The sequence below is a fragment of the Puntigrus tetrazona genome, chromosome 21 (assembly GCF_018831695.1).
Source record: "Puntigrus tetrazona isolate hp1 chromosome 21, ASM1883169v1, whole genome shotgun sequence".
Classification (NCBI taxonomy): domain Eukaryota; kingdom Metazoa; phylum Chordata; class Actinopteri; order Cypriniformes; family Cyprinidae; genus Puntigrus; species Puntigrus tetrazona.
The window spans coordinates 3,737,095-3,762,520 of NC_056719.1; the positions used below are offsets into that span (position 1 = coordinate 3,737,095).

The window sequence follows — 25,426 nt, forward strand, 5'->3', positions numbered from 1 at the left end:
TAAATTATGGAGACATGCAAAATGTGGAGAACTTATTATTTCCAATATTAATGTCAGTATAACAGTGAAGCGTTTAATCCCGTGTCCAAGTCTCATCCTAGTTATTATAGCATCTTATATTCTACATCGTATATTTATTTTTGTATTTTTACATTTTACCATTTATGCATGCCTTAAAGATTGATTTAAAAGCCTGACTATAAGTTATCGTCAACATCGCTTCCGCTTTCATACCCACTTCCGTTTAATGGTCGCGCGCAGACCAGAGTAAATCCCGCCCACCAACGAAGGGGGAGGGGGGGCTGAACCTCACTCAGAGCCCTGTCTGTCCCGTGAAGAAAAACACTACAGGGAGGCGATCAACTACTGGAAGCGGTCAAGATATCTGCTCCATATCAACCCTGAATAATTCAAAGATATCTCCTACGATGGAAGACGGCAGGGAAACAGCTGCGATGAGAGAGCAAAAACGGAAAGATCGACAAATAGGTTGGCTACTACTGAATTAATGTTGTAGTTATTTAATATCACGTGTTAGCCGTTGTGTGCGTTGGATACACGCTGCACTCAGCTACCATAACGCGAATAAGCCATGCTAAATGTCTCTGCATATTGTTTTTAAATACTTTAGAAAATATGTAAACATTGGACGCACGTCCACGCGCCGTTTTTTTTTTCGCCTTCAGGCTCTGTTATTATTGGGAGCGCAGCATGGGTGTGTCTTTATGCCCTCTGTGCCAAACTGGGCAACAACAGGTGCTCGCTCCCCAACAATGTTAAAACGAGACCTGTAGCACTATCCATTCCAAGCACGCGTGGTTTCAGCAGAACAATAACTTGTGTTTTGTTTCTGTTTCATTTAGACTTTTTTTTTTTTGCTGTTTGTTTAGGCTCCAAATTGATCTCGCAAAACGATGAAGGTATACAAATGCAAAAAATACGATGTAGTATAGTATAGTGTAGTGCTGTATTGGTGTCGTAGTAGCCTGTAGTATAGCGTGGTTTAGCAAAAGTAGTAAAAAAAAATGCAAAAATATATGAATATTTGCGCTAAACAGCATATGCAGCAAATTGTGTACTTTAAGTATAATTTATTAAACACAAACGCAACTTTGAAATAGATCTACATTAAATCCCGTGTAAATGAATGGTGCTTATTATCATGTAGCTTGTGGTCAAAGATCTCGGCTTTAATGTAAAGGTTGTGAGGTCAGTACCAGGCAGGGATGATTTAATCATTCTACAATTACTCTGATCATTGTCCTGCTCTATAATCATATCCAGTATTCAGTCTTACTTTGCTCTGACTGTCGCAGCAGTTAATGTAATTTACTCTGGATGGATCTGCTCAAGGAAATGTCTTATCTCTTATTAGGTCTGATGGGTTAGTAGGGCTGGGTGATTTTGCAAAAAAGAAAATAGAGATTAGATTTTTTTTTTCAGAACATTTTCGACTAGTCAACTTAAAAAATGTGACCAAAACGTGATTATTAATATTAATCCTCTAGCTAAAGAAAGTTATATTCCAAGTGTGCCACACATGGAGCTTTCAACGCCATTTAATTGTTAAACAAATCACTTGTTAAAAGTCTACGCAGAAAAGATGCCTGAAGTACAACTACATCCTGTACAAACTTTTGTCTTGTGAAAGTTTTATGTTCAGAAATAATAGGCTCCATTGAAAGTGCTTTCAAAATTCTCAATATTCAAAGAAATTCGAATTCGAATGTCTTTATACATAGAATCCCAAAATACATTTGAAAACTGCGCATACATTTCTCTATATTTTTTACTCGATGCATCATTTAATTTTCTGTTTTTCTTTTTTTAGCGTTATACTCCGTTTCTACAGTGTAGTTTTTAGGTTTGCAGCATATTTTGCACTGGAAGTCATATTCCTTGTTTGTGTAAACATGCTTGGTAATAAAGCTCTTTCTGACTTCTGACGGTATAAATCAGTGGACTATTAATAATAAACGTTCTGCGAAAACAATGAACGGCAGCTTTTAGTCGCAATTAATTCGCATTTAATCTGAAAAATCGCCCAGCCTATACTATTGGTTAGCATAGTAATGGTTTTAGGCCATACATACAGTAGCCTCTTACAGTTACATTTCTCTGTAGATCGGCAGTGTCACACAGTTGATGATACTAAAGGTAGGTAAGGTTTGAAAGTAAAAGCAATTGCAGTTTTCTTTGTTAATTTCTGTCTTTAACCGTGGGGAAGCTTTCATTTGCTATGCGTGGCTTATCAATGTAGTCGAATGGCTGTGAAATGTTGTTAATGTGCTGATAATGTTTTAGCTAACTAGTGCTATAATGCATGCACTTCAGCTTGAGTTTTTGCATCTTTGAACTCTTTTAACCCATCATTTTCATGAGCTGTGCTACAATAGGTTAATTTGCGTTTTTGTGTGTCTTTTTATCTTTTTTTTTATCGTGTCCTTCTATAATAAAGGTTTATGCATATGCACGTTTGCTTTGCCTTACAGCCTTGGAGAATACGGACAGTGACATTGGCTTGTGTGGTTGGATCCTGGTGATTTTCTCCATTCTGCTCACGTTGCTCACCCTGCCTCTCTCCATATGGATGTGCATTAAGGTACTTTGTGGCGGTCCTTTCATTAGTGCGATGTCGGACAGCATAGCCCACATTTCCTTTAAGCCTTGTATGTCGGGGGTTCACGTGATTTGAAAAAATAGATTGGTAAGCTAATGGTTATTTTAATGTATCATTAGATGGCCCATAAAATAATATAATATAATATAGGTTACAAATAATATTAAACAGACATTACAAATGCTACAAGTGAATTTAGGTATCGCAACATTTGTAATATACTTTGCTGCGCTATTAAATGAACATTATTTATATAAGCGAGAGTTTGATGACAGCGAAGGTAATCTAAATGTACAAATTTAAATGTAAAAACAGTTAAGCCTATAATTTCCAGTACTGACTGATAAATCAGCTGACACCGATTAATTCCCAAAAAAAAAGATTAACCAATATGACACCTATAAATTATGCATCCCTAAAGATTTTCAAGTTATGTTCCGCTCTGAAATGATCCATTAGCTGGAAATTGCTTTTCACAAGGGCAAACCCTATAAACTCCGTGAAGTGATTTTACAATCCCTTTTGAAAATCGTAAACATTTGCGAACATTCACCGGTCAAAAGGTGTAGGTGTATATTTAAGTTGTGTTGATCATTTCCTTATCCCATATCGTAAATTTGTGCAACATTTTTTCACACCACATAGAAGTGTTTTTCATAGAAAGTGAGAAGTCCTATAATCTTTATCTTTTTCGTCTTTACCTTTTAAAAGAAAGACGATGAACGCGTTATAAAGGTTGCCATGCGACCTCTAAATGACATAATTGGGGGGGCGGTTTTACCTTTTTCTGTTTTATGCCGCTGTAATTCGCTGTCCTTTTTACAAAATAAAAATACTTCTTGTTTTTGCAGATAGTGAAGGAATATGAAAGGGCAATTATCTTTCGCCTGGGACGCATTTTACGAGGAGGAGCCAAAGGACCAGGTAAAAGAAAACAAATCAATGTGACCTGATCATTCAGATTTAATCAGTGCTAGTAGTTAAGGCGTCTCATGTGATAATGCTCCTGCTCCTGTCTTCTGTAATCAGTGATCACACTTGTGTCGTATTTGTTATGTCTGTGGTCAAATGTGACACTTCGTCACGTCTGCTTGTTTGCATTTGTGCTGTGGCCGACCACAACAACGATGGCTTGTCACACAAGGCAAAAAAATAATAAAACCGCTGGTGTTGTAGAGGAAACAGAAGTGATCTTTTTGGCGTTTCCGCTGACCGGACGTCAGCGTTCATTTTAGTATGATATAAAGGTACAAAAAGGCACGTCTTACTCAATCATTGGCAAATGTAATAGAGAAATGTATTATATTTTGTAAATATTTCTCAGTAAGCACATTTGCTTTTCTGAGGCGTTATTAAAATTTAAGTTGTTTATTATAATGTTCTTGCATAACTTAGTCTTTACAGTTAGTCATAGCTGCATAAAAGGTATTAACATACCTGTAACATCATAACCTTTCCTGTACTCTAGCCTTCTAAGCCATAAAAGTCATTTGACCTGATGTCTAATTACCATCCATTTTGTTTGCGCCCCTGTTGCCATGATGTCACGTTTGTCATTGAGGATTTTGGATCAGGTTACAAGCAGTGCTGTGGTTGTTACGGTGATAATGCGATTTTACTTGAGGTTGATTTCGATGGGCCTAGCCCTGCCTTTTATTTTTCGAAACTTTTGTATTTCGAAGAAATGAACACTGTTACTCAGCAAGACTGCATTCAGTTTAACCAGAAGCAACAGTGTAGGTTTTTCATTGATACATAAAGGTTAGTAAAATAAATACGTTAGACTGAGCACCAAATCAGCATGATTGAATGATTTCTGAAAGATGTGATACTTTAGACCGAAGTAATAACTGCTGAAAATTCAACTTTGCTATTTGTAAATTACTTACAGGTTCCGTTAATAGATTACATTTTAAAATCATTCACCGCAAAACTAATTCTATAAAGTGAGCTTCTGTACTGTGTTGTCAGTGCTTTCATTCATTATACTCGTGAATGCAGTCAGCTGAGTTCAGCTGGTGACAAGAATGGATGACTGGTCATATTTTATTGTTTGATAACTTAAAAAGCACTTGCAAATCAGCACTGTGCATATTAATATTTCTTCTTTTGCATTTCTTTGTCTTCTTCTTCTTTCAATTTTTTTTTATCTTCTTCAATACTAGTAAGTTAATTAAGTTGAGCCCGTATTACAGATAGGTTCCTTGTTTTTATTTTCAGCCTCAAGTTGAGGTCACCATTGTGAGGTTCATCTGATGGTGATAAAATTTTGGCTGTTCTTAAACGAAAAGGTGGCAGAATGTTGATTCCTTTTAACCTCAAGCTTACCTGAAAATAACACTATTTTGCTGCTTTAGGGAACATTTTCTTTAGAAAATTCAAATCTTTATAGTTGAAGTTATTGTTCGGTTGGTGTTAATGACACTGCACAATGGCTGCGCTTGTGTACGTGTCTCTGGTGTGTATTAGTTTGTGCTGTGTTGGGGAATATGAATCCGCAGGGCTTTCCCCTCAGGAATAATCTTATGAGGGTCGTGTCTATTATTAGTGTTATTTAGTCCACCGACTTAATCCCTCTTGCGCAACAAAAGTCAACAGAGGCTTTTCTTGTGAGCTTTCTATATCAGCATTTTTTCAGTAGCACGTTTTGAGGCAATACATTTGTTTAGATGCCATTTATGCTATAGGTCTGTAAAGAAATCAAGCTTGATTTCTTTTTCCTCTTTGAGGCCACAGGGTTCTGCAAACAATTTGCAGCAGGCTCCTCCTCAACAGCTTTATTTAAGGGTGGAATTTTCCACAGTAGACTATATACAAACCTCTGAACACACTAACAAATCCTCTATAAAACCCCTCAGTGTTGTTTAGAAACTACAGGGATGGAAATTTAAGGACACTAACCACTGCTAAAGCTCAAGCGCGCACACACACACACACACACACACACACACACACACACACACACACACACACACACACAGAGGCACACACAGAACAACTTGTTTTCCTTGTCACATACTGCCAAATTGTTCTCATTGTCCTGTTTTGTGTTTTTTTTGCAGCCTTTTGAGTTTATACTCAGCATTTTTTTTTTGCCCAAGCATACCTTTTATTTTTAGAAACTTTTGTATTTAAAAAAAGTGACACTTATTCAGCAAGACTGCGTTCGATTAATCAAAAGCAACAGTGTACGTTTTTCACTGATACAAAAAGGTTGTAAAATAAATGATTTAAAATGATTTTCACTAAATATTAAGCAGCACATGTGGTTTCAACGATAAGAAATGTTTCTTGAGCGCCAAATCAGCATGATAGAATGATTTCTGAAAGATGTGATTCTTTAGACTGGAGTAATAACTGCTCAAAACTCAACTTTGCTATTTGTAAATTACTTGTAGGTTACAGTTAATAGATCACATCTGACTTACAAAGTGAGCTTCTGTACTGTGTTGTCAGTGCTATCATTCATTATACTCGTGAATGCAGTCAGCTGAGTTCAGCTGGTGGTGAGAATGGAATTTGGTAGATTGCCAGTTGTCCAGTCATTGAAGATCAGCCCTGTTTCAGAGTTACTGATTAAGATACTTGGAGTGTCTTCTGCTGTTAAATCTTTAATCATATTTGCGTGTTGTCTTACGCAGGTCTTTTCTTCATCTTGCCGTGCACAGACAGCTTTATCAATGTGGATATGCGCACCATCACCTTTGATATCCCCCCTCAGGAGGTAAATTCCCACACACAAACACTAATCCTCAGCCTTCCTCCTCTGTTTTAACACATGAATAGCATCAATATAAAGGTGAAGCGTGTCAGGCTTTTGTTTGTGGCGTCTTATGTTTCTGTCAGTGTGCACCCATGACCTAGTTCTCCCTGTATGCCCATATTTGGTTATGTTCCTGTTCTTGTCTTCCTTGATTTATTATTAGTTAATTCGGTTCTACCTGTGTTTGTTTAATTATATTGTTTAGGTTGAGTATTTAAGACAATGGTGTTGAATCAAGGTTTGCACAAAAACTTTAAGCAATAGGAAGTGTTTCTTTAGCAATCAGCATATTAGAATGATTTATAAAGGATCAAGACTGGAGTAATGGCTGCTGAATCATATGTTCTTTGTAATAATATTTGACAAAATTGCCAAAAAAACATCTGGTAAAACTTTATTTTAAGGTGTCTTTGTTAAACATGTACTTACTATTATAATAACAATAAATTATGCATAATTACACGCTAGTAACCTAATTCTAACCCTAACCATATAGTAAATACATGCTGTTCATTAATATTACTCAGTGCTTAAATGTATTATTACACTGTAACAAGGACACCTAAAAATAAAGTGTAACCAAAAATCTTTTTATCTATTTATTTTTTTGCAGGTTATCACTCAGCTGATGGTTTTTTTTTTTTTTTTTTTTAATTAAATAGTCTTTGTGTATTCATCCTGTTAGGTGCTGACAAAGGACTCCGTGACCGTGAGTGTAGATGGTGTGGTCTACTACCGTGTGCAAAATGCAACGCTGGCAGTAGCCAACATCACCAATGCTGATGCAGCCACTCGTCTGTTGGCACAGACCACTCTGAGGAACGTGCTGGGTACAAAGAACCTGGCAGAGATCCTGTCTGACCGGGAAGAAATTGCCCACAGTATGCAGGTAACACATAAATTTAAACATACAAAACCAAAGTTACACTTTTTAAAGAAATGGATCACCCAAAAATTAGAGCTTTTTCCCCTCACTGAATTGGTTTGGGCTAGACCTGATTCAAGCAGACATTGTGTATCTTCAGGCGGTGCATTTACCGTAGCTCAGCCGAGACGTTGAATTATCCAGCTCGACTGCATTGCTAGCGCCTTCCTCGGTTCGCACATTGCCCGCCGTTCGCTCATTCCATCTGACATCCTTTAAAAAACTGGGGAACATTCTTCGTGACAGGCACACTTGGCACAGAGCTTCAAATGCGAGGAACATAAGCCATAAGGAATCTCTGAGAAGTGTTTAGAATTGACTCTTTGTTGTTTTCTGTAGTCCACACTAGATGATGCCACAGATGACTGGGGTATTAAAGTAGAACGTGTGGAGATTAAGGACGTCAAACTGCCCCTTCAGCTCCAAAGGGCCATGGCAGCAGAGGCTGAAGCAACCAGAGAGGCCAGAGCTAAGGTAAGTGCCTGTGATGTTTAGTAAAGACTGCTGTTACTCATTTCACATGGAAACATATTTCACATGTTATAGTTTTCATCAAATTGAGGCAGCCTTGGGGAGCATTAAAGACTTATATTTAGTGCACAACACTGACATTCTGGTATACTATTTATTTTTGTTACTTACACGTTACTATGGGTTATTATTCATTATGTGGAAGGATATAACAAGATTTTGCTGGTGAACACATATTAATCATCCTCTCATGTACATGCATACCCATATTGCAGACCAAATTATTGTATATGTGGAAGCTGAATGCAAACGTTCCTTGCTCTGAGGCAAGACCACCACAATACTCTCATAGGAAGACAGAAGTGACAACTCCTTTCCTGTTTCTGGGTGTATTTCCCACTAATTTGTCTATTGATTTATGTGAGAGCCTGTATTTTGGCAGTTCTAGCTGTATGCCTGGTTAACCTCTTTAGTGTACTGTTCATTTGCCCTCTTTAAAAATGTTCATGAGAGCACATGCTCTCAGAAGAACATGGGAAAGGAAGTTTAATGAGTTTATTTTTGGTGCACGATTATTCTTGTATGCTTAGCTCAGATTCAAGAAGTATGGGTTTTTTTTTTTTTTCAAAATCAATGCCCCAGCCTACATCAGCCACACAGTGAGAAGTGGGAAACCACTGTCCTGGTTAGTTAAAGTATAAACGGTACATCTGCACTCATTATAGAAGTGGGTGTTTAGCAGACATTTTTTTAAGCGTACAGCATTGGTTCTCAGCTGATGCCAAAGGCTGTGCGTTTAGTCAAACCCTTTGGTATTTTGGCACTATTTCATGTGTCACTTGATTGGTACAAATATTTAAACAGCAATATTAGCCAGATGCCAGCATAGACTGGCTGTGTGGCAAGACTTCGGTTCACAAAATCCATGAACAAAACTATACAAAAACTCAAGTTATTCCACACCTGTATGAGTTTGTTTCTTCGCTTGAGCACAGAAGGATTTAGGTAACCCAACAATTGACGGAAGCCATTGACTTTTATAGAATGGAAAAATTGGAATTGGAAAAACTTGAGAAAATGATTTTGCAGGATTTAAATGTTTGTGTAAAATAGCCCTTAAAATTCAAGTTCACTTGCAGTAAAACTTTGGTTTAAATATGGTTTGCTCTGACTCTGGCCGATGTATATGCTCTGTCCTTAAGCAAAACCAAGGCAACATGCTTAAAGAAATAGTTCCTCCCGAAATTACATTTTGCTGATAAAATTCTCACCCTCAGGCCATCCAAGATGTTGATGAGTTTGTCTCTTGATCAGGACAGATTTGGAGAAATGTAACATTATATTACTAACTGGCTATTTGGGGTGAATGGGTGCCGTCAGGATGAGAGTCCAAACAATCCACAAGCAATCCACATGACTGTAGAAATGTGTTCTTTTGTAAAAAAAAAAAAAACCAAATCTATCATTAAGGCATTTGGACTTAAAAATGTTGTTTCTGGCCAAAATAGTAGTCGATAAGTCATAATAATGCTTCCCCCAGAGAAAAAGACCATTTCCTGTTTTTCTCTCACATCAAAATCCACCAACATATTTATTTTAGACTGGTTTACTTGTAAACAGCTTGATCTGTGCATATGTCACTCCTGATTCAGACAAGATGTCTTTTCACTAGAGAAAGCATTTTTTTAAATAATTGATGGACTGAAGTTATGTGGATTATTGTGATGTTTTTATCAGCTCTCTTTCTAACGGCGCTCATTCACTGCAGAGGAGTGGTGATCAGGTAATCTGTTTCAATGAAAAAACAAACTCACCTTGGCCAGAGGGCGAATACATTTTCAGAAAATGTTCATATTACTATTGCTTCGAAGGAACGATGAGAAGACTCGATGTATGACTGTAAGAAAAATAGTGGGTGTCAAATTGAAACTGGGTTAAGGAGCGGAAGTTTTGTGTGGTGTACATAGTTTGCTAAATCAAGACACACAGGGTTTTTTTTTTTTCACACCGCCCATCTGCTGTTCGTAGGTGATAGCCGCTGAGGGAGAAATGAACGCGTCACGAGCACTGAAGGAGGCATCTCTGGTGATCGCAGAGTCGCCTTCTGCTTTGCAGCTGCGCTACCTTCAGACCCTCAACACCATCGCAGCGGAGAAGAACTCCACCATCATTTTCCCGCTGCCTATTGACATGATGCAGTCCTTTGTGAAGCACTGAACTAAGAGCCACATAAAGCCACCCCCCCCCCCCACATACACACACACATACAAGACGCATCCATGCAGAGATGAACAGACTGATGTTATATAACAAGCACTCATGTGAGTATAATGTACAGCCGGGTCCAGACGTCTGAGTCCACACTGAATTCTGGTGTTCAATTTTGAAAACTCAAAAACTAAGAAGCATCATAACGTGAAGTGAAGAAGAAATACGTGAGGTTGTATTTGTCCCTTATCAAATAAGTGAAAATTGTTCGTTTTAATAGGTGAAGACGTAACTACGGATAGCCAGATGTTCAAAATGCGTGTGGGATCATATCATATAATTTCATAGAACGTGTTTATCAAGCTTTACACAAATTTGTTGAAATACAGATGAATTCGGTATCAAATTGTTATTCTGATAATGTGCTGTATTAGGAAAATGAAAGATGGAAACAATTTCGCTAGCGGTCTCATTTTTGGACCCTGCTGTACACTGATGCATGATCTGTAGATGTTCCTAGTAAAGACATGTTCACTCAGTTTGATGGAAATACAAACAATATGAAAGTTAAAAAAATATATAAATAAGGCCGTTTTTAAAGAAATCTCATTGTTGCTTTGTATTAAACTTTTTAATGCATACCAAGTGAATAGGCCTTACAAATTAAAATTGTACAATTTCTCTGGTTGTTACAAGAAAGTGGAGAGATACAGACTGTGGAGCTGGTTCTTTTTAGTTACTGAATATGTTTTAGGCACATGTAAACTAACCTACTTGATTACCAGACAGGTGATAAAGCGTATAAAGACTATGTGAATAGCATCAGGTGTCATAACATGAAAGTGACATCAGTGCTTATTGTGCCTACCAGTTTTTCTCGTTTTCTTGAACCTTTATTAACGCTGACTGTCAATATTAAAGCCTTAAGCCATATCCCTTTCAATTATTGAATTAATATGTACAGGTTTACATGATGTTGGTTGATTTTTTTTTTTTTTTTTTTTTTTTTAAACAGCAATGAATTTATACATCCATTAATATTACACATTAATATTTTATTGCTTGGGACTGTTTAAGGTTATAACTTCATTTTGCAATGTTTATGTTGTCATCATGTATCAGTCCATTACAATTCTAGAAGTAGTTGTTCATTCTGTCATTTAACTGATGTATGCCAAATATGACATTGTTGCTTTGTCCAACTGACTTTTATGTACATTGTAATGTTTTTGTTTGCGTATTTCTGATGTGTGGTTTTCCCATTTCCTTTAGTAAATCATGATGTGTAATCTTTCTCATGACTAAGTACATAAACTCTTTACCTTGTTGGGTTTTTTTTTTTCAGACTACTATTAACACGATGCATAAATCAGTCTTTGAAGAACACTCTGGAAACATTTTGGGGTTGTGGTTCTTTATTGTATAAGTAGGAAAAGTGGGAAATCGTTATTTTTTTTTATTTCGGGGAGAGAAGGATTTGCGAAAGCAGAAGCATTGTCTGGAATATGGGTCTTCAGCAAATATTAAAGGCAGCCAATGTCTGCACTATGAGGTATACCCTTTTATCTGATCTTCAGGCAGTTAACCCGACCGATATGTTAACAATTACCTAAATCAGCCTCAAATGAACAGTAGACTTCTAACCATTCTCATAGTAGTCTGTGGCAATAAGCATGCTCCTTTAAACTCCAGCATTCTGGTTATTTAATTAAAAAGCACTTCAAGAAATGGCTTTTTTGTTCTGTTTTTGAAATGAGTAAAAGGCAGTTTAAGTTTCCTTGAAAATGTTTTGCAGCGCCCTCTGCCTGTAGAGGGATGTCCTTGCTCACACGGATAATGGCTGTGTTTGGAACGGGTACTAGCGTACTACTTACTGAATACTGCCCAATATTTAGTGCATACTGCCTAATCAAAAATAGCAAGTGGAAAAGCTATTATTTTACAGTAAGCGTTTGAAACAATAGTATGTTATGTTACATTTGAAAAGTATTACGCTTCGCATTTTTAAGCCAGTTGTGCGTTAACTTTTGGCAGTCAGTTATTTAAAAATACAAACATAAAAGACAGAAGTGATATTAATCTAGTATTATTTATATACTACTCTAGTTTGCATTAATATTTGAATTATCTTTTAGGTTTTCATTTTAGTGTAATTTGAGTAATTTTGTTCTTTGATGTCAATATATATTTTTATTTTGAGTGATTTCTAGTGAGTAGGCTAATTGTAACTTTCTTTTCAGTTAGTTTCCAAAGCAACGTTTACATTTTTTTCCTATTTAATTTAAAATCTTTGTCCAATATTTTTTTTCCAATATTTTTTCTAGCTTTATTTTAAATTGTTACATTTACAATGTTTAACACAGCATGCATTGTTGTATACTGTACATTTTGGCAAATTAAAGTTAAAATGGAATTTCATGCATATGAATGCGCATACTGTACAAACTATAATACACTTAGAACAGTATGAGTAGTATTCTAATATTCTATTCCGAACACAGCCAAGCAGTGAGCTCCTGAGTGTCAGATGGAAGAGCGACAAGGTTGAAATGCCACATATCTAGGCTACCATAAGGTCAGTATTTTGGTGGCATCAAACTCTTTTCACCTTAAAAATATAAAATCAAAACACAACTAGTATTGCTAGTAAAATTAATACTGGTCACATAAAAAAAGGTTTCTAGAAAAGGAAGGCAAAAAGATTTTGACGATATGCCTGTATATTTTCTGATACAACCTCATGCACTTCAGCAACATAAGGTGCGCAGACCAAACAACAATCTAAAAGTTCTAAACACTTCCAACATTGTTGACGAAAACACTTAAATACAGAAGTAACAAGGTGAAGAATTTATAGAGTTGCCTTATGTTTGGTGACTGAAGCTCAGGGCGGTAAAGTGCTCTTTTCAAAAATTGCCTTTTGATACTGACTCAGGACCGGCTTTGGGTTTCTGAATCCATGGTTAGACCCTGATAAGCATCAAATTGGCATCTTGCATGTATCTAAGGGCTTTGATCAACTTGCAGTAAGGCAGTGGGGTTTAAAGGTCAGGGGTGACAGCTCAAAGTTCAGATCTCCAGCTCCGCCATGGCCCGCTCCAGAGGGTCAGTGCTCCAGTAGTCATGGTCCCAGCCCAAGAACCAGCCTGTGAAAGTGGGCGGCTCAAAGCCCTGTTTAATCTTCACGATAGGTGTGCGTGCGTCACGGTTGGCTGGATCTGACTCGATGTATCGGGCAGCTAGAGAAAGAGCACAGGTACAGTATGGGATTCATAGAAGGACACATTATAAAGTGTTTTGGGATTTCAAATTAAGCTCATATTTCTATTTTTCTTCCACCTACTGGACTTTAGTATTGACCACAGACAATATTAACTAAATAATTTTGTTGTAAGATACAGTAACATGCAAAAGATTGGATAAAGTGTTCCATTGTATTCCCTGCAATTGTATCTTATATAAGTCACACACAGAATATAGATCAGTTGAATATTCTACTCAAAGAACAAAATATTTGAATACCCAGCACACTATAAACACTAGTGTAGTAGGAATAGTATGATAATGTGCTATTTACTCTATGTTGTGAAGTTATGAATAGGTTTAAAGCATTTTAAAGTATTTTACCTGAAGTCATCGCCTCAGTCTTCTCCTCGTCATGAGCTTCATTACCAATCCAAACAAACACCTGCAAAACACATGAAGATTCATTTCATTTCTCTGTGCTGCATTAATAAATCATTAAGCGTCAGCTGAACGTCATTGCAGTAACAAGAGAGTCATTAAAAAAAGACAAGCGTGATGCTAAATTTGCCATGATACAAAATTTTGATAACAAGACTGCCAGAAATGTAATAATTAACCATCTATTTGGAAATTGTATTGAATCCAGAGGGGTTCAAAGTTTGGCCGAAAAGGAATTCTTTTAAAGTAGTCAGTTTACCTGATCCCAGGTGTCCAGGATCATGACATCATCTGTAGCCAGGTCCTCTTGAGTCATCTCTCCAGGAACTTCTTCAATCTGCACATAAATATGTCCATAATGAATGGCTCTTTATTATACTTTACTGAAAATGTACTTAAATCATCTGTTACTCACAATGAAACGCCCGGTTTTGTTTGAGCAGGCGAACAATCGAGGGGGGTGGGCATTCATCTTGTCCTTTAGCCTGGAGGATGTGCGGTAATCTGCCTTTCCTCCCAGGGCGTCCCAGAAACTGCCTGCATTGTGATGCGTATTTACATGAGCTTAATTATGAGAATCATTTTTCTTTAAACAAAAAAAAATTACTGAGCAAAATCATTAATGGTTACATTACAATATAATGTCAAACAATGATCACACATGAGTGAAATTACATTTTTATAAAAGTTACATTATTTAAAATTTCTTTAGTTGTATTCATACATCTTAAAAGTTAGTAGTAGTTCAGCCAGAATGTTTTATTCTGTCCCATAATCTTTTTTTAAACCTCGAAAGCTAATTTCTGGGTAATTTCTTTTGTGTGTGTTCTTACCATCTTCTCCTCCTTCACTCAGCTCTGAAGCGGACACTCCAAGGATATTACACAGCTGCTGTGCCCCATGTTTTTCTGCATCACTGGCTCCTCGTCCCACCCATATGAACGACGCAGCTGGGGTCACCAGGACGAAGGCATCGTTGGAATTCAGATTGGAGGACGCGGCATCAACCTGTAAATGACAAGAGTTAAGATCAGCTATTATTGAGAGATAATAAAACAGGGCTGCCCAAACTCGGACAGTCCTGGAATAAAAGCTTGCACCAACAGTAAACATTAGATGCTGACCTCCACCGCTCGAGTGCACCCTGCAGAGTTTGAGCGCACTTGGAACAGCCGGGTCTCGGCTGGCGCCGTCTGACCGCCTTCCCTGGAGGTGCCACCCTGGTGCACCACCATGGGTTGCCCTCCGAACAGACTCATGAGGTGAGCGGGTTCCTTGCCCTGAACCACCCGCACCTGAAGAAAATACACAGCAAGTATGCATTAAACAGAGACAAAAGGAAGTCCTGCTTTTGTAAACTATTAAAATGCTGAAATTCTTATACTAGTATATCAGATAAAATATAAAATACACAGTTTTTGGCTTTTTAAATAGTGTTTGAGGATGCATTTAATTCCACAGGGTGGCAGTGTGGAGCTCACTGTTTGGAATGTGGAACTAACGCCAACATTCCCAGCATCCTTTGTGGTCGGAATGATGACAGTGGGCTGTTCAACTCCAGCAGGAAGCAGAGATTTATCAATGATCACAGCTAAAGTGGTTAGTTTTTTTCCTCTTCCCCAAAAGATTACATTTGGTCTTCCCATCTGCTCTCTGATGAACTGACATATAACTTAATTTATTGCAATTTTAGTATTTGTTCTTTTTGCTTTTATTAAACCTCTGCTTTTTTTTCCCTACAGTACACAACACGTCAGTAAAAAAGATATACATTACTGCACAAAGGTTTAGAGTAAAAGAAGTCTTTTAGGCTCGCCAAGGCTGCATCATTTTAATAAAAATTAAATATTACAATTTAAAACAACTATTTTAATATACTTCAAAATAATATTAACTCTTGTAATAGCAAAGCTTAATTTCCAGCAATCATAACTCCAGTCCTCAGTGTAACTTCAATAATTATTGTAATATGCTGATTTGCCGGTGTGCCATTTAATACTTTTGTGTACCTTAATACTTTTTCTTTCTTCGATAAATAGAAAAAAAAAAAAGAACAGCACTTATTTGATTATTATAAATGTTTCACTGTCACTTTTGATCAATTGAATGCATTCTTGCAGAACAAAAGTACGAAAAAAATATCACGTTGTCCCTAAACTTATGACCACTTGTGTACAATGGACCAAAACTAAAGTGATTCTTTAAATGTTGTTTACTGCATTTTACACATAATCTAATTTAACATGCTGAATGTGTTTTTGTGTACCAGTTTAATGTGCATGACAGCATGCATAAAACCAAACAACAAATATAAAACTAAAAAAAAAAACACACACACACTATGAATCAATTTAAAAAACAATACTAAATTCATGATGCCGCATTTCTGTTAATGTTTACATGCTCATTCCCAAATGTTGTCTGTAAATGTGGAAGACAGTTAGTTATTTGTGCACAAAATGTAGAGACAAGTACACTAATGGAGGCTTATATAGCAATAATACATGTCAGTGTACAGAGCCTTACAAAAAAAGCATAATAATCTTTTTACATAATGATCATGCATAACGATAATGCAGACACCAATGAAATCATGATTTTAAAAACCCTCTGCTGTGTTGATTTTTTTAGCTGTAGAAATTCTGTTAGATAAATGGACATTATGCTGCTACACTGTGGAAAATTAAAAGCATTAGAGGAACATGACTAAGAATTTCCTTTTATATGTGGTGTATGATAATGTTTATTTGTATGAATGTGGGGAGAAATGTTCAGGCTCTGTACAGGGGCATGCGTTCCTGAGAAATGGATACCTGGGTGGTAAGGCGAGCACCAGCCATCTACAGCAGGATGTAGAATATGAATAAAGGACAGGAAGGAAGACACAGAGGTGGAAGTTGGTTTAACAGATGGGGAAAAAAAAAAAATCCAGGAAGGCCAATGCAACCAGCAATAATGACAAAATGTAGCTAAATTATGACAAGATACAGAAGAACCAGGAGTACAATGAAGCTTGAACTTAGTCAACATGTAATCAAAAACAAAAATATTTATTTTTGTAATGCATATGAATTTTGTGCGTGAATAAATTGATGAATTGTCAATTCTTCAAGTATTATAATTATATATAAACAGCGATTTTAAATGTGAATTTAGGCATCACTAGATTTTACGGTATTAATTATTATTAAATTACTAATGTTTTTAGATATTAAATTTAAATGCACATTAGGTGACAGTCCTTTCCTACTTTTTTTACTGAAAACCATTTAATTATAAATATGCCATAGCGTCACAGTTGTAAAATAGGTTGTAAATGTTGTTCCATGTTGATTTTGAAGAAAAACAAAAAAAAAACAAAAAAAAAAAACTGTACTTTTGATGGAGGAGCCTCAAATGAGAAATTCAGCACTACACGTATGGATATGATTGTGATGGATATGAAGTAATCGATTGACATTTCCTCATTGGCATTACCTGCACAGGTCCACCTCCAAGCTCATCGTCCAGCTGGGCTGCCAAGATGGCAGATGCCCCAATCTCATCTTGTGAAGAGTCCTTACCCTGCCTGCAACACATATCATAAGCATGTCAGACAAAAGACAGCTTACAGAATTGTTAGAGGAAACAACATAACGCTTTAGACAGAAAGTGTTTAAGATCAAATGTAAATAATGTAAATGATGTAAATACCAAATGTAAATGATGTGACCCTGTCTGCCTCCATGGTGGTAATTATACAAGATAATATAACTGTCTCCTCCATAGAACTGGCCATAAGTAGATGGATCAATGGGAGCCTTGTCTGATCCTTCAATACGCCAGATCTAAATTATCAGATGACATAAAAATAAAAATATCATTACAGTACCATCTCTATATTTGTATACACAACAAGTAAAGTCACCCTCAGGTCAAGTTACATGCAGTGTTTTCTCACTCACTGACCTGTTTCTCTCCGTTGCCATCGTCGATCATTCCATGTTGAGCGGCCATGGCTGGTGAATCATGGAGAGTTGAAGCATCGAATGGCACATTCTCAATCTTAGCAATGCTGTTTGAGACGTAAGCCACACCCAGACCCTCTGTCTGGTCCACATCACGCCAGTTTTTGAAAAATTGCTTGAATAGTGGCGTCTCGCCCATCTCTGGGAGAATCTGAACCTGTGTGTGCTTTGGGTAACCCATTTTCTTAATGAATTCATCTGCTGCCTTCATGGCAGCCTTTCTCTCTTCCACATTGGCATCTTTTCCTATAAAACAAACATTGGTCTGAAAAAAAAAAAAAAAAAAAAAGAACTCTGACAGAACAATAGAAGACTTCTACCTAATTCAGTCAATACCATTTACCTTTCCAAACAAAGATTTTGCCATCTGAGCCATGATCCAAGATGAAACAGTCGCTTGATTCCAGTGCACTCTGAGAGAAAGGGTTCTCAGCGGCCACCAGAGCAATTGCCATGTCTCCACTGGCATCAGACACCTAAAGTACAGGAAACCAACAACCAATTTAATGTACTTATTGTCTACAAGGGCTGTTTACATATTTGGTGGTTTGAAATCACTGGCTACCTTATAGAGTTTGGCCATTTTCCTGTTGGAGGCATCAGCCTTGATATCATCAGATGCTCCTTCAGGCAGGTCTGGTTTTTCTCCAAGAACCTGCCAGAAGATAATTGGATCATGCATTTAGTGCATCTCCTGTCAATTTTGAAGCTGAAGCTTTTCGCCTTTCTTACCTCCAACATCTTCTCGCGTTCCACCCCTTCATCACACACATATACTCGAGCGCGTCCACTGCGTTCATTGTCACGAATGCCCTTTGCAAGTTGAGTAGCTTTTAGCTTTTCAAAGCGGTTACTCTTTGAACCACACCACTGGTAGATCTCCTGGGAAAGTACACAGAGCAAACAGGGTTGGTTCTTTTTTTTTTTTTTACAGTATCAATAGCCCTTACTCTGTTCACATGATACTCACATTGCCCAAGTCCAGGATGAAGCAGTCTCCCTGGTTAAAGCTCTCCCAACTGACTGGCACTTCTGTAGCTCTGACAACACGCCGACCCTTGACCTGTAGCACGCGTTGCACTATAACTTCATTGGTGACGACATGATTGAATCCAGATGCAACTCCGCCTTTCTGGAAAACAAAACAGAAACTAATATGAAACGAAATGAAACACACACACACACACAAACCAAAAACAACAAAACAGTAAAAGCAAAAAAAAACTACAACAACAAAATGAAAGAAAAACAAAACCAAACCTAAACAAAATAATGTAAGCACATATAAATCACATGGAAAAAAACTAAACTAAATAAATTGAAACGTGCAAAAAACAAAAACATAGCAATGAAAGTGAAAACAAAACAAAACAAGTAAAAGAAAAACAAATAAAACAAAAACCAAAACAAACAAAAAAACAAAGCAAAGCACAAAACAAAATATTACTATTCAATTTCAGCATTTTTAATATTAACATTTAGTAGAAAAAACATGAATACATCTTTGTCCTGTTGACAGGTGGGCCACTCACCATGTACTGCAGCCCTTTCTTAAAATATCCCAGAAATGCTTTGGACTCATGACCTTGAACTTCACGGTACTGGATGGGCTTTCCACCCAAATAGTCATCCATCTGCACTGTGAATATGGCAGCGGCCCCACTTTCATCTTGAGTGCAATAGTCACCTGCCATTTGAGGGAAGAGCATCTATAAGAAATGAAGCTGATGCATCTAATAACTATCTAGTCTTGAAAATCAGGCAAACTTTTACTTCAGTACTAAAATAAATCTCTTTAATACAACATTGACCTCTTACCTAGCCAGAAGTGGAGGTCATACTGTAGGCTGCCAGAGCGTTGCTTGATGGTATTGAGGACCAAGTAAGCATCACCAGTGTAGAACCCTCCATAGAGGTTCTCAGGAACTGCCACCAAATCAAACTTCTCAATTCTCCAAACTTGGAGCCCAGGTTCCTTGCCTGCTCGCTCAAACTCTGGGTGGTACACCATGCTGTCTAGAAAAAAAAAAAAAATACACAAACACATTAGCCAACAAAGCAAAGCACCAACATTTGTGCAAGATTTATAAAATTGTTTACCGAGTTTGCACACATCAAAATAAACCTAGTGAACTTGACTATAAAAAAACAGTGGCTCGGAGTTTCCTTCTGTGATGGACAATTGGGCTGGATACAGGAAAAAGGAAGCACTGTGACTAATGCTGTTGGAGTGACAGTGGCAACCGTGGGCCGACCGTATCATTCAAAAAACCAGCCCTCGCATGCAGTTGCTCGCCAGCACTTAAATGTGGAAAGGGCCTCTGAGAGGGTGAACATGTCAGCTAAGCTTTCCACCCACTTGTGGGGTGGGGTTATGGTGAAGTTTGGGATGTTTTAGACATGAGTCATTCAGAAATGAGACGGTAGCTTTGTAATTCTTTTTAGTTACCACAAGACATTTCTCAGAAAAAAAAAAAAGGATCCATCCAAGAAGGGTTCAGCGTTTACAAAGCATCAGTATTCACCAAGCATCCATCCCAATTAACTCAGAAGTTGTGTTTTAGGATTGCTTAACATTATGAAACGCCAAACCACAGGGGAGCAAATACTATGTGTAATTGAAGCCACTGATTACAAAAAAGGAGGGATGAGGAGGACATGCAATTCCAAATATGGTGTTTTGTGTTCCATTTGAATAATCTGCCAATGCATTAACAAAACTATGCCTGCTTCTTTGCGGAAAAAAACCCACATACATAATTAAATAATAATTAAATATTTTTTTTTCAAAAGTGACAGTAAAGACATGTATAACATTACAAAAGCTCTAATTCAGTTTGCTGGGGATCATGATTCATGGTCCTAATAGCCCTAAGAATAAGCAGCACAACTGAACACACACTGAAAACAATCAGAAATGTATCTTGTGTACAAAATCAGCATATTAGAATAACTTCTGAAGAATTATTTGACACAGAAGTAATGGGATACTGAAAACATTATTTTGCCATTAAAAAAATAAAGGCAGCCTTGATGATTTTTCCAGCAACATTTTAAGTTGTTAAAGGTATCTAAATTAATAAATAAATACACATGCATACATACATACATACATACATCTTTATTTATTTACAGTAGTAGATACTATGGCTATATAATAATTAAAAGTGGATTTCTCAACAATACAATATATACAGAATATAAATTAGTATATTGGGTATTACCTTTAAAGATCAACTTTGGGTTGAAATCGACAATATATACTAATACCACAATGATAAGGTCTTATTTTTTTTCTACAGTCTTGACAAAGTGCAAGGACAAGCGATTAAGCACTGCAGCAGAACTGCATAAGATACAGTTGTCACCATGCGTTCACTGACACCTCCTCTATCAAACCGCAATCAGGCAGCACATGCTTCACAATCAAGCATCTATTTTAAGCCAGATATAGGCGTGCTACAAAACATCGGCTTTATAATGAACTCCACTAGGCCACCATTTGTTCTGTTTCAGCTGTTGTTGTGTCAGCCTGTACACCAAAGTTTATGTCGTGTAATCTGATGATGTGATGTGCCAGAGTACATAAAGAGACATTGTAACTTCTGGAATGCCTTCTGAACACAAAGCATCAGTGTGAAAAAAAAGACTGATTAAACAGAACATTGTTTGTCGCAAATGACTGAACTCAGTCTCTAATATAGTGCTCCTGGTTATTAAGACCTGCATGAAATGTTTAGCACACAACAGGCTATCCTGAACTAAACACATCCTGTATGGTATAGCTGATGAGGATGCCGCTAGTCTGCTAGCCCACAGAAGACTATTAATAGACTAGGTCATGTGACATTTGCTTACGGGTCAAAAGAGGAGGGAGGTGTTTCTGGGAAGTGCCTGTATACACTCTGAATAGTCCTTCATAAAAAAAAAAAAAAAGTATGACAATATGATTGAATCCGAATACCAAGAATACCAAGAACACCAAGAAATGAAAGTTCACCTATGTATTTTCCTAATGCATGCTGTTGATCTTATTGTGAATGATTCATCCATGCATGTTTAAATCTCCTTTAAATGTCTGGACTTCATAATAATTTAGCACAATCCAAGATTCAGATCTTCCTCCATAAAATTCATGACCAAGTCCATACCCAATATTTTGACAACAAGAGAATTTGTTAAGTATGCTGATCTGAATTTGTTTCTATTTCTTGGTTGTAAGTAGTATGTCTGGGAATATATTTATAATATATGCATGTATAAAATGCACATACTTCAATAATTAAGCAGTAAGATGGTCACTAAATTCAGACATTTGTTAAACTAGACAAGCCATTGTTTCCTCACAGTTCTAGCAAATTCTGAATGGAATCCGAACAAGTTCAGACAATGTGGAAATGAATGCATGTAGTCTTCCTGAATCTGTTCAACGACAAGCAAAAACCTCCAAATTGATCTTAACCAAACTATTGTGTATTATAAAATAAGTATTTTGACATAATCCTCATTCTGGAAGAACTGACTACATTGTCTTCCTTTTTCCTGGAGAAATGCCTAAATGTGAGGAACTCCTAGAGTCACTCAGTTTTTCCCCATCTAGATATTTCTTCCTACACCTTTTACAAGCACCAAAGCTCCTTAGATAACAGTATTCAACGGAGTCAACATTAACTCCAAGCCTTATTCAAGCTCCTGGCTGCACCCTGTGTTTACCCAAAGAGAAAACGGCCTAAACACTGACTGCACTGACTACACCGCATTTTATAGCCAGGTCCCATATTAAAGTACGAGACTCTCAAAATTTGTAAGTCTGTATACAGATGAACATGCAAGCGTTCAAAGTCTGAGCTATAAAGGGTGTCAGACTGTTTCTATCAGATTGGTGCGGGTGTGGCTGACACTTCCTTGTCTTGTTCCACCGATTTAATGTTGAACAGCTCGCAAAACACTTTTCTTGACAAATTCAAGAATGCAAACACGTGCAATGCAACATATAGGTAACGACGTGAATGTGTTATGAACGGCGGCGTCACATGGCTTGGCGATAATAAAATATATTTTGATACAATCCATAATAAAATATATTTTGATACAATCCATTGTGTGTTACTGTACTATATATTCTTGAAGACATAGACATGACACGATATAGTGAGCTGCAGTAGATGAAGTAGGCCTATATAAAATCTGTGGCATCTATAAGACTGCTCTATCTCCTTTTTGTGGAGATACAGAATGGCCTACTCTCACAGTCCTCTGTTATTCTTGTAATCACTAGGTCTGTGTGTGTCTAGGTGTGTTTAGATTAGAACACCCATGTAGAAATGCTAACATGTTATCAGTCTTTGTGCTAGTTATATACCTGGCTACAGACTGCATGAAGCAAACTGAAATGATTTTATGTTCTTACTTCAAGATGGTGTTTCGCAGAGCTTTCAGTTACAGTTTATATTTAGAGGTGGAGTATAAATAATGTACTGAAAACAGTGGAATTCTACGAGACGTCCCTACTGATACAGTGGAACAAATGTGCGTGTGAATCTATGGTTCCGTGAAGAACACTTAACATCTACGGTAACCCTTGATTCCACAAATTGTTCTTTAGATCTTTAAAATGTTCTTCACTGCAGAGATGGCCGCACATAAAGGTTCTATGATCAAACACAAAAGGTTCTTATATTGCTACAAAAATAACACTTTATTTGTAGATTTGGTGTCATCTGTACCCAGGCAATAAAAGTAAACACAGCTTCATAGCTGTCATAAACATGACTTCTGCTGGAAGGCTGCAGCAGCTTTTTACAAACACTGAAGGTGTTTCCTGAGGTGATGTGGAGCAACTTCCTCTTTCGCTACAGCATCTTTACCACAAAGTTAATGTTTGTCTCAGTTGTGTGCGTTTCCACGGTAACAGATGATAAACGCACACAACGGTCTGATGATGAGTAATAAAAAGTGGAACTATTGCAGCGCATAACATGTAACTCAAATCATCAAGTTCCTATAATGGCCATAGGCCTTTTTGCATAACACCAAATCTAGACTAAAAGTAATCCGATGTTTGCTTTAATCATGTTATTGATGGATTCAACACAGCCGTTTTTCCACTCAACTTAGGCTGGGGCAAATGAAAAATGGATCCAAATATCAATACGGTGGAGCTGCTCTTCTAAACGCATACGTGACAGCGGGACAGAGCCGTCCCGCAGAAAGCGCACGATTTTTACCTCGTAATAAAAAGGCGCACGCCACATTTCAGAATCGAACCATATATGGCTTTGTTTGATGAGCGGTTTTAAGCGGTTCGATACGAAAACAGAAGTTTTGTAAAACAATCCGATGCACAGCAGCGCAGGCCCCGCGCGTGCACAAACGATTTAAACGGCAGTGAGTTGGGAGTTTTTGGCGTTTCCCGTAAGAGAGTGTCACTCCGGTGGAGACGCCCGTGTGTGAAGCAGCGGTTCAGCATTGTCTGCACTGGATTAAATCGTCACATTTCTGCTGACGTCAAGACTTTGCGGCTGAGGGGGGTTGGTTGCTTAAAGGTAAAATAGATGTAAAACTTACCTAGAGTTGACAGGGATGACAGGAGTCTGTGGAGAGCGGAGACGCAGTAATTGTTATTGCAGAATATTGTGCGTCTGGGCAGGGAAACACCCCTCTGATTCAGACAGACTGCTTAAATAATCCTCATCAGGGGGTGATCCTGGCATTTAAACCACTCCCCTCTGACTACGGGACAAGGCAAATCACTGCCACCTACTGCGCCACGTGGATACTACTCTCAGTATTTCCCTACACTGACAGTTTTCCATTGTTACCCTACAGCTCCAAAAATACCACAGTTACTAATGTTTTATCACTTGTCTGTGTGCGTTGTTTTCCAGTCAGTGTTTCTGAGCATCTTTAGTGACTAATAGCTATGTGATAATGAATAAATGAATGGTATTATTATACTATATCCCTATGCTATACTATACTATACTATAATTAATAATATTGAACATTAATACAACATTCTATAATATAGAACAGAAGCTCAGTGCATACAGTAATTACTTGTTTCTAGTTTGTAGTAAGGTTTGTGTAAAAGTTAATGTTTAACTATAGTAAACATTTTTAATGTGTAATATGTGATACTGTAATACTATATACTATGCTTTAATATATCGTTTAATAGACATTTCATATTTATATTATAGTCTGTAATTAATAGTCTGCAAATATACCAAGATGCCAGGATCTCTTCCACTGTTTGTTTTACAAAAATAATATAGTCTCTTGGTTGGGGAGCAAATTCAGAAGATATTCAAGTATATTTATGCTCTGGATGCAATGTTATAGATCACATTTTTTATTCATTTGGAGAATGATTTATGTAGCTAACTAATACTGTGCTAGAGTAGCACGTTAAACATGGCTTGTTGTTTTGTTTGTAGCCGCTAGATGGAGACATCAACCAACATGTAAGATTTTTCTGCCTTGACGGAATTTGCTTGAACTTTTGATCCCCGACCTCGACAATGACCCCAGCCTACAATAGATGCCTCTTTTTCTGTTTAAGATTGAACGGTGCATCAAAACTACATCGAAATGAGTCACGTGTCTCAACAACAGTCTCTATTAGTCTCTGTTACCCAGAAGAAGTTGATTGTCAGAATTAATAAGCCATAATGAATCACTTTGTTAAGTAGGATCCTGTAATAAACAACCTAATAATTCATTCATCTCTTTTGAAAATGCCAGAT

The 25,426-nt window shown here is 37.2% G+C and overlaps 2 protein-coding genes across 5 annotated transcripts; one reads left to right on the forward strand and one right to left on the reverse strand.

Moving 5' to 3' along the window:
• Positions 1-286: 286 nt before the first annotated feature.
• stom (stomatin) lies at positions 287-11,313 on the forward strand. Of its 3 annotated transcripts, XM_043220941.1 has the most exons (9): positions 287-489; positions 891-920; positions 2,125-2,157; positions 2,493-2,602; positions 3,472-3,544; positions 6,262-6,344; positions 7,069-7,272; positions 7,648-7,782; positions 9,808-11,313. In XM_043220941.1, the coding sequence occupies exons 1-9, from the start codon at positions 429-431 to the stop codon at positions 9,994-9,996; spliced, it is 918 nt and encodes a 305-aa protein (XP_043076876.1). In that variant the 5' UTR covers positions 287-428; the 3' UTR covers positions 9,997-11,313. The 3 variants fall into 3 exon arrangements, with proteins under 3 accessions (XP_043076876.1, XP_043076877.1, XP_043076878.1); XM_043220942.1 differs by lacking the exon at positions 891-920; XM_043220943.1 differs by lacking the exons at positions 891-920; positions 2,125-2,157 and having other exon boundaries at positions 289-489.
• Positions 11,314-11,384: 71 nt separating this feature from the next.
• Positions 11,385-24,383, reverse strand: gsna (gelsolin a). 2 transcript variants are annotated; one of them, XM_043220938.1, is made up of 17 exons: positions 24,246-24,383; positions 19,497-19,694; positions 19,211-19,365; positions 18,649-18,810; positions 18,411-18,560; positions 18,244-18,333; positions 18,022-18,154; positions 17,620-17,924; positions 17,365-17,498; positions 17,149-17,239; positions 16,485-16,511; positions 14,796-14,966; positions 14,505-14,679; positions 14,087-14,208; positions 13,931-14,008; positions 13,615-13,675; positions 11,385-13,226 (listed from the first exon to the last, which is right to left on the reverse strand). In XM_043220938.1, the coding sequence occupies exons 2-17, from the start codon at positions 19,687-19,689 to the stop codon at positions 13,057-13,059; spliced, it is 2,217 nt and encodes a 738-aa protein (XP_043076873.1). In that variant the 5' UTR covers positions 19,690-19,694; positions 24,246-24,383; the 3' UTR covers positions 11,385-13,056. The 2 variants fall into 2 exon arrangements, with proteins under 2 accessions (XP_043076873.1, XP_043076874.1); XM_043220939.1 differs by lacking the exon at positions 16,485-16,511.
• Between the last annotated feature and the right edge of the window lie 1,043 nt (positions 24,384-25,426).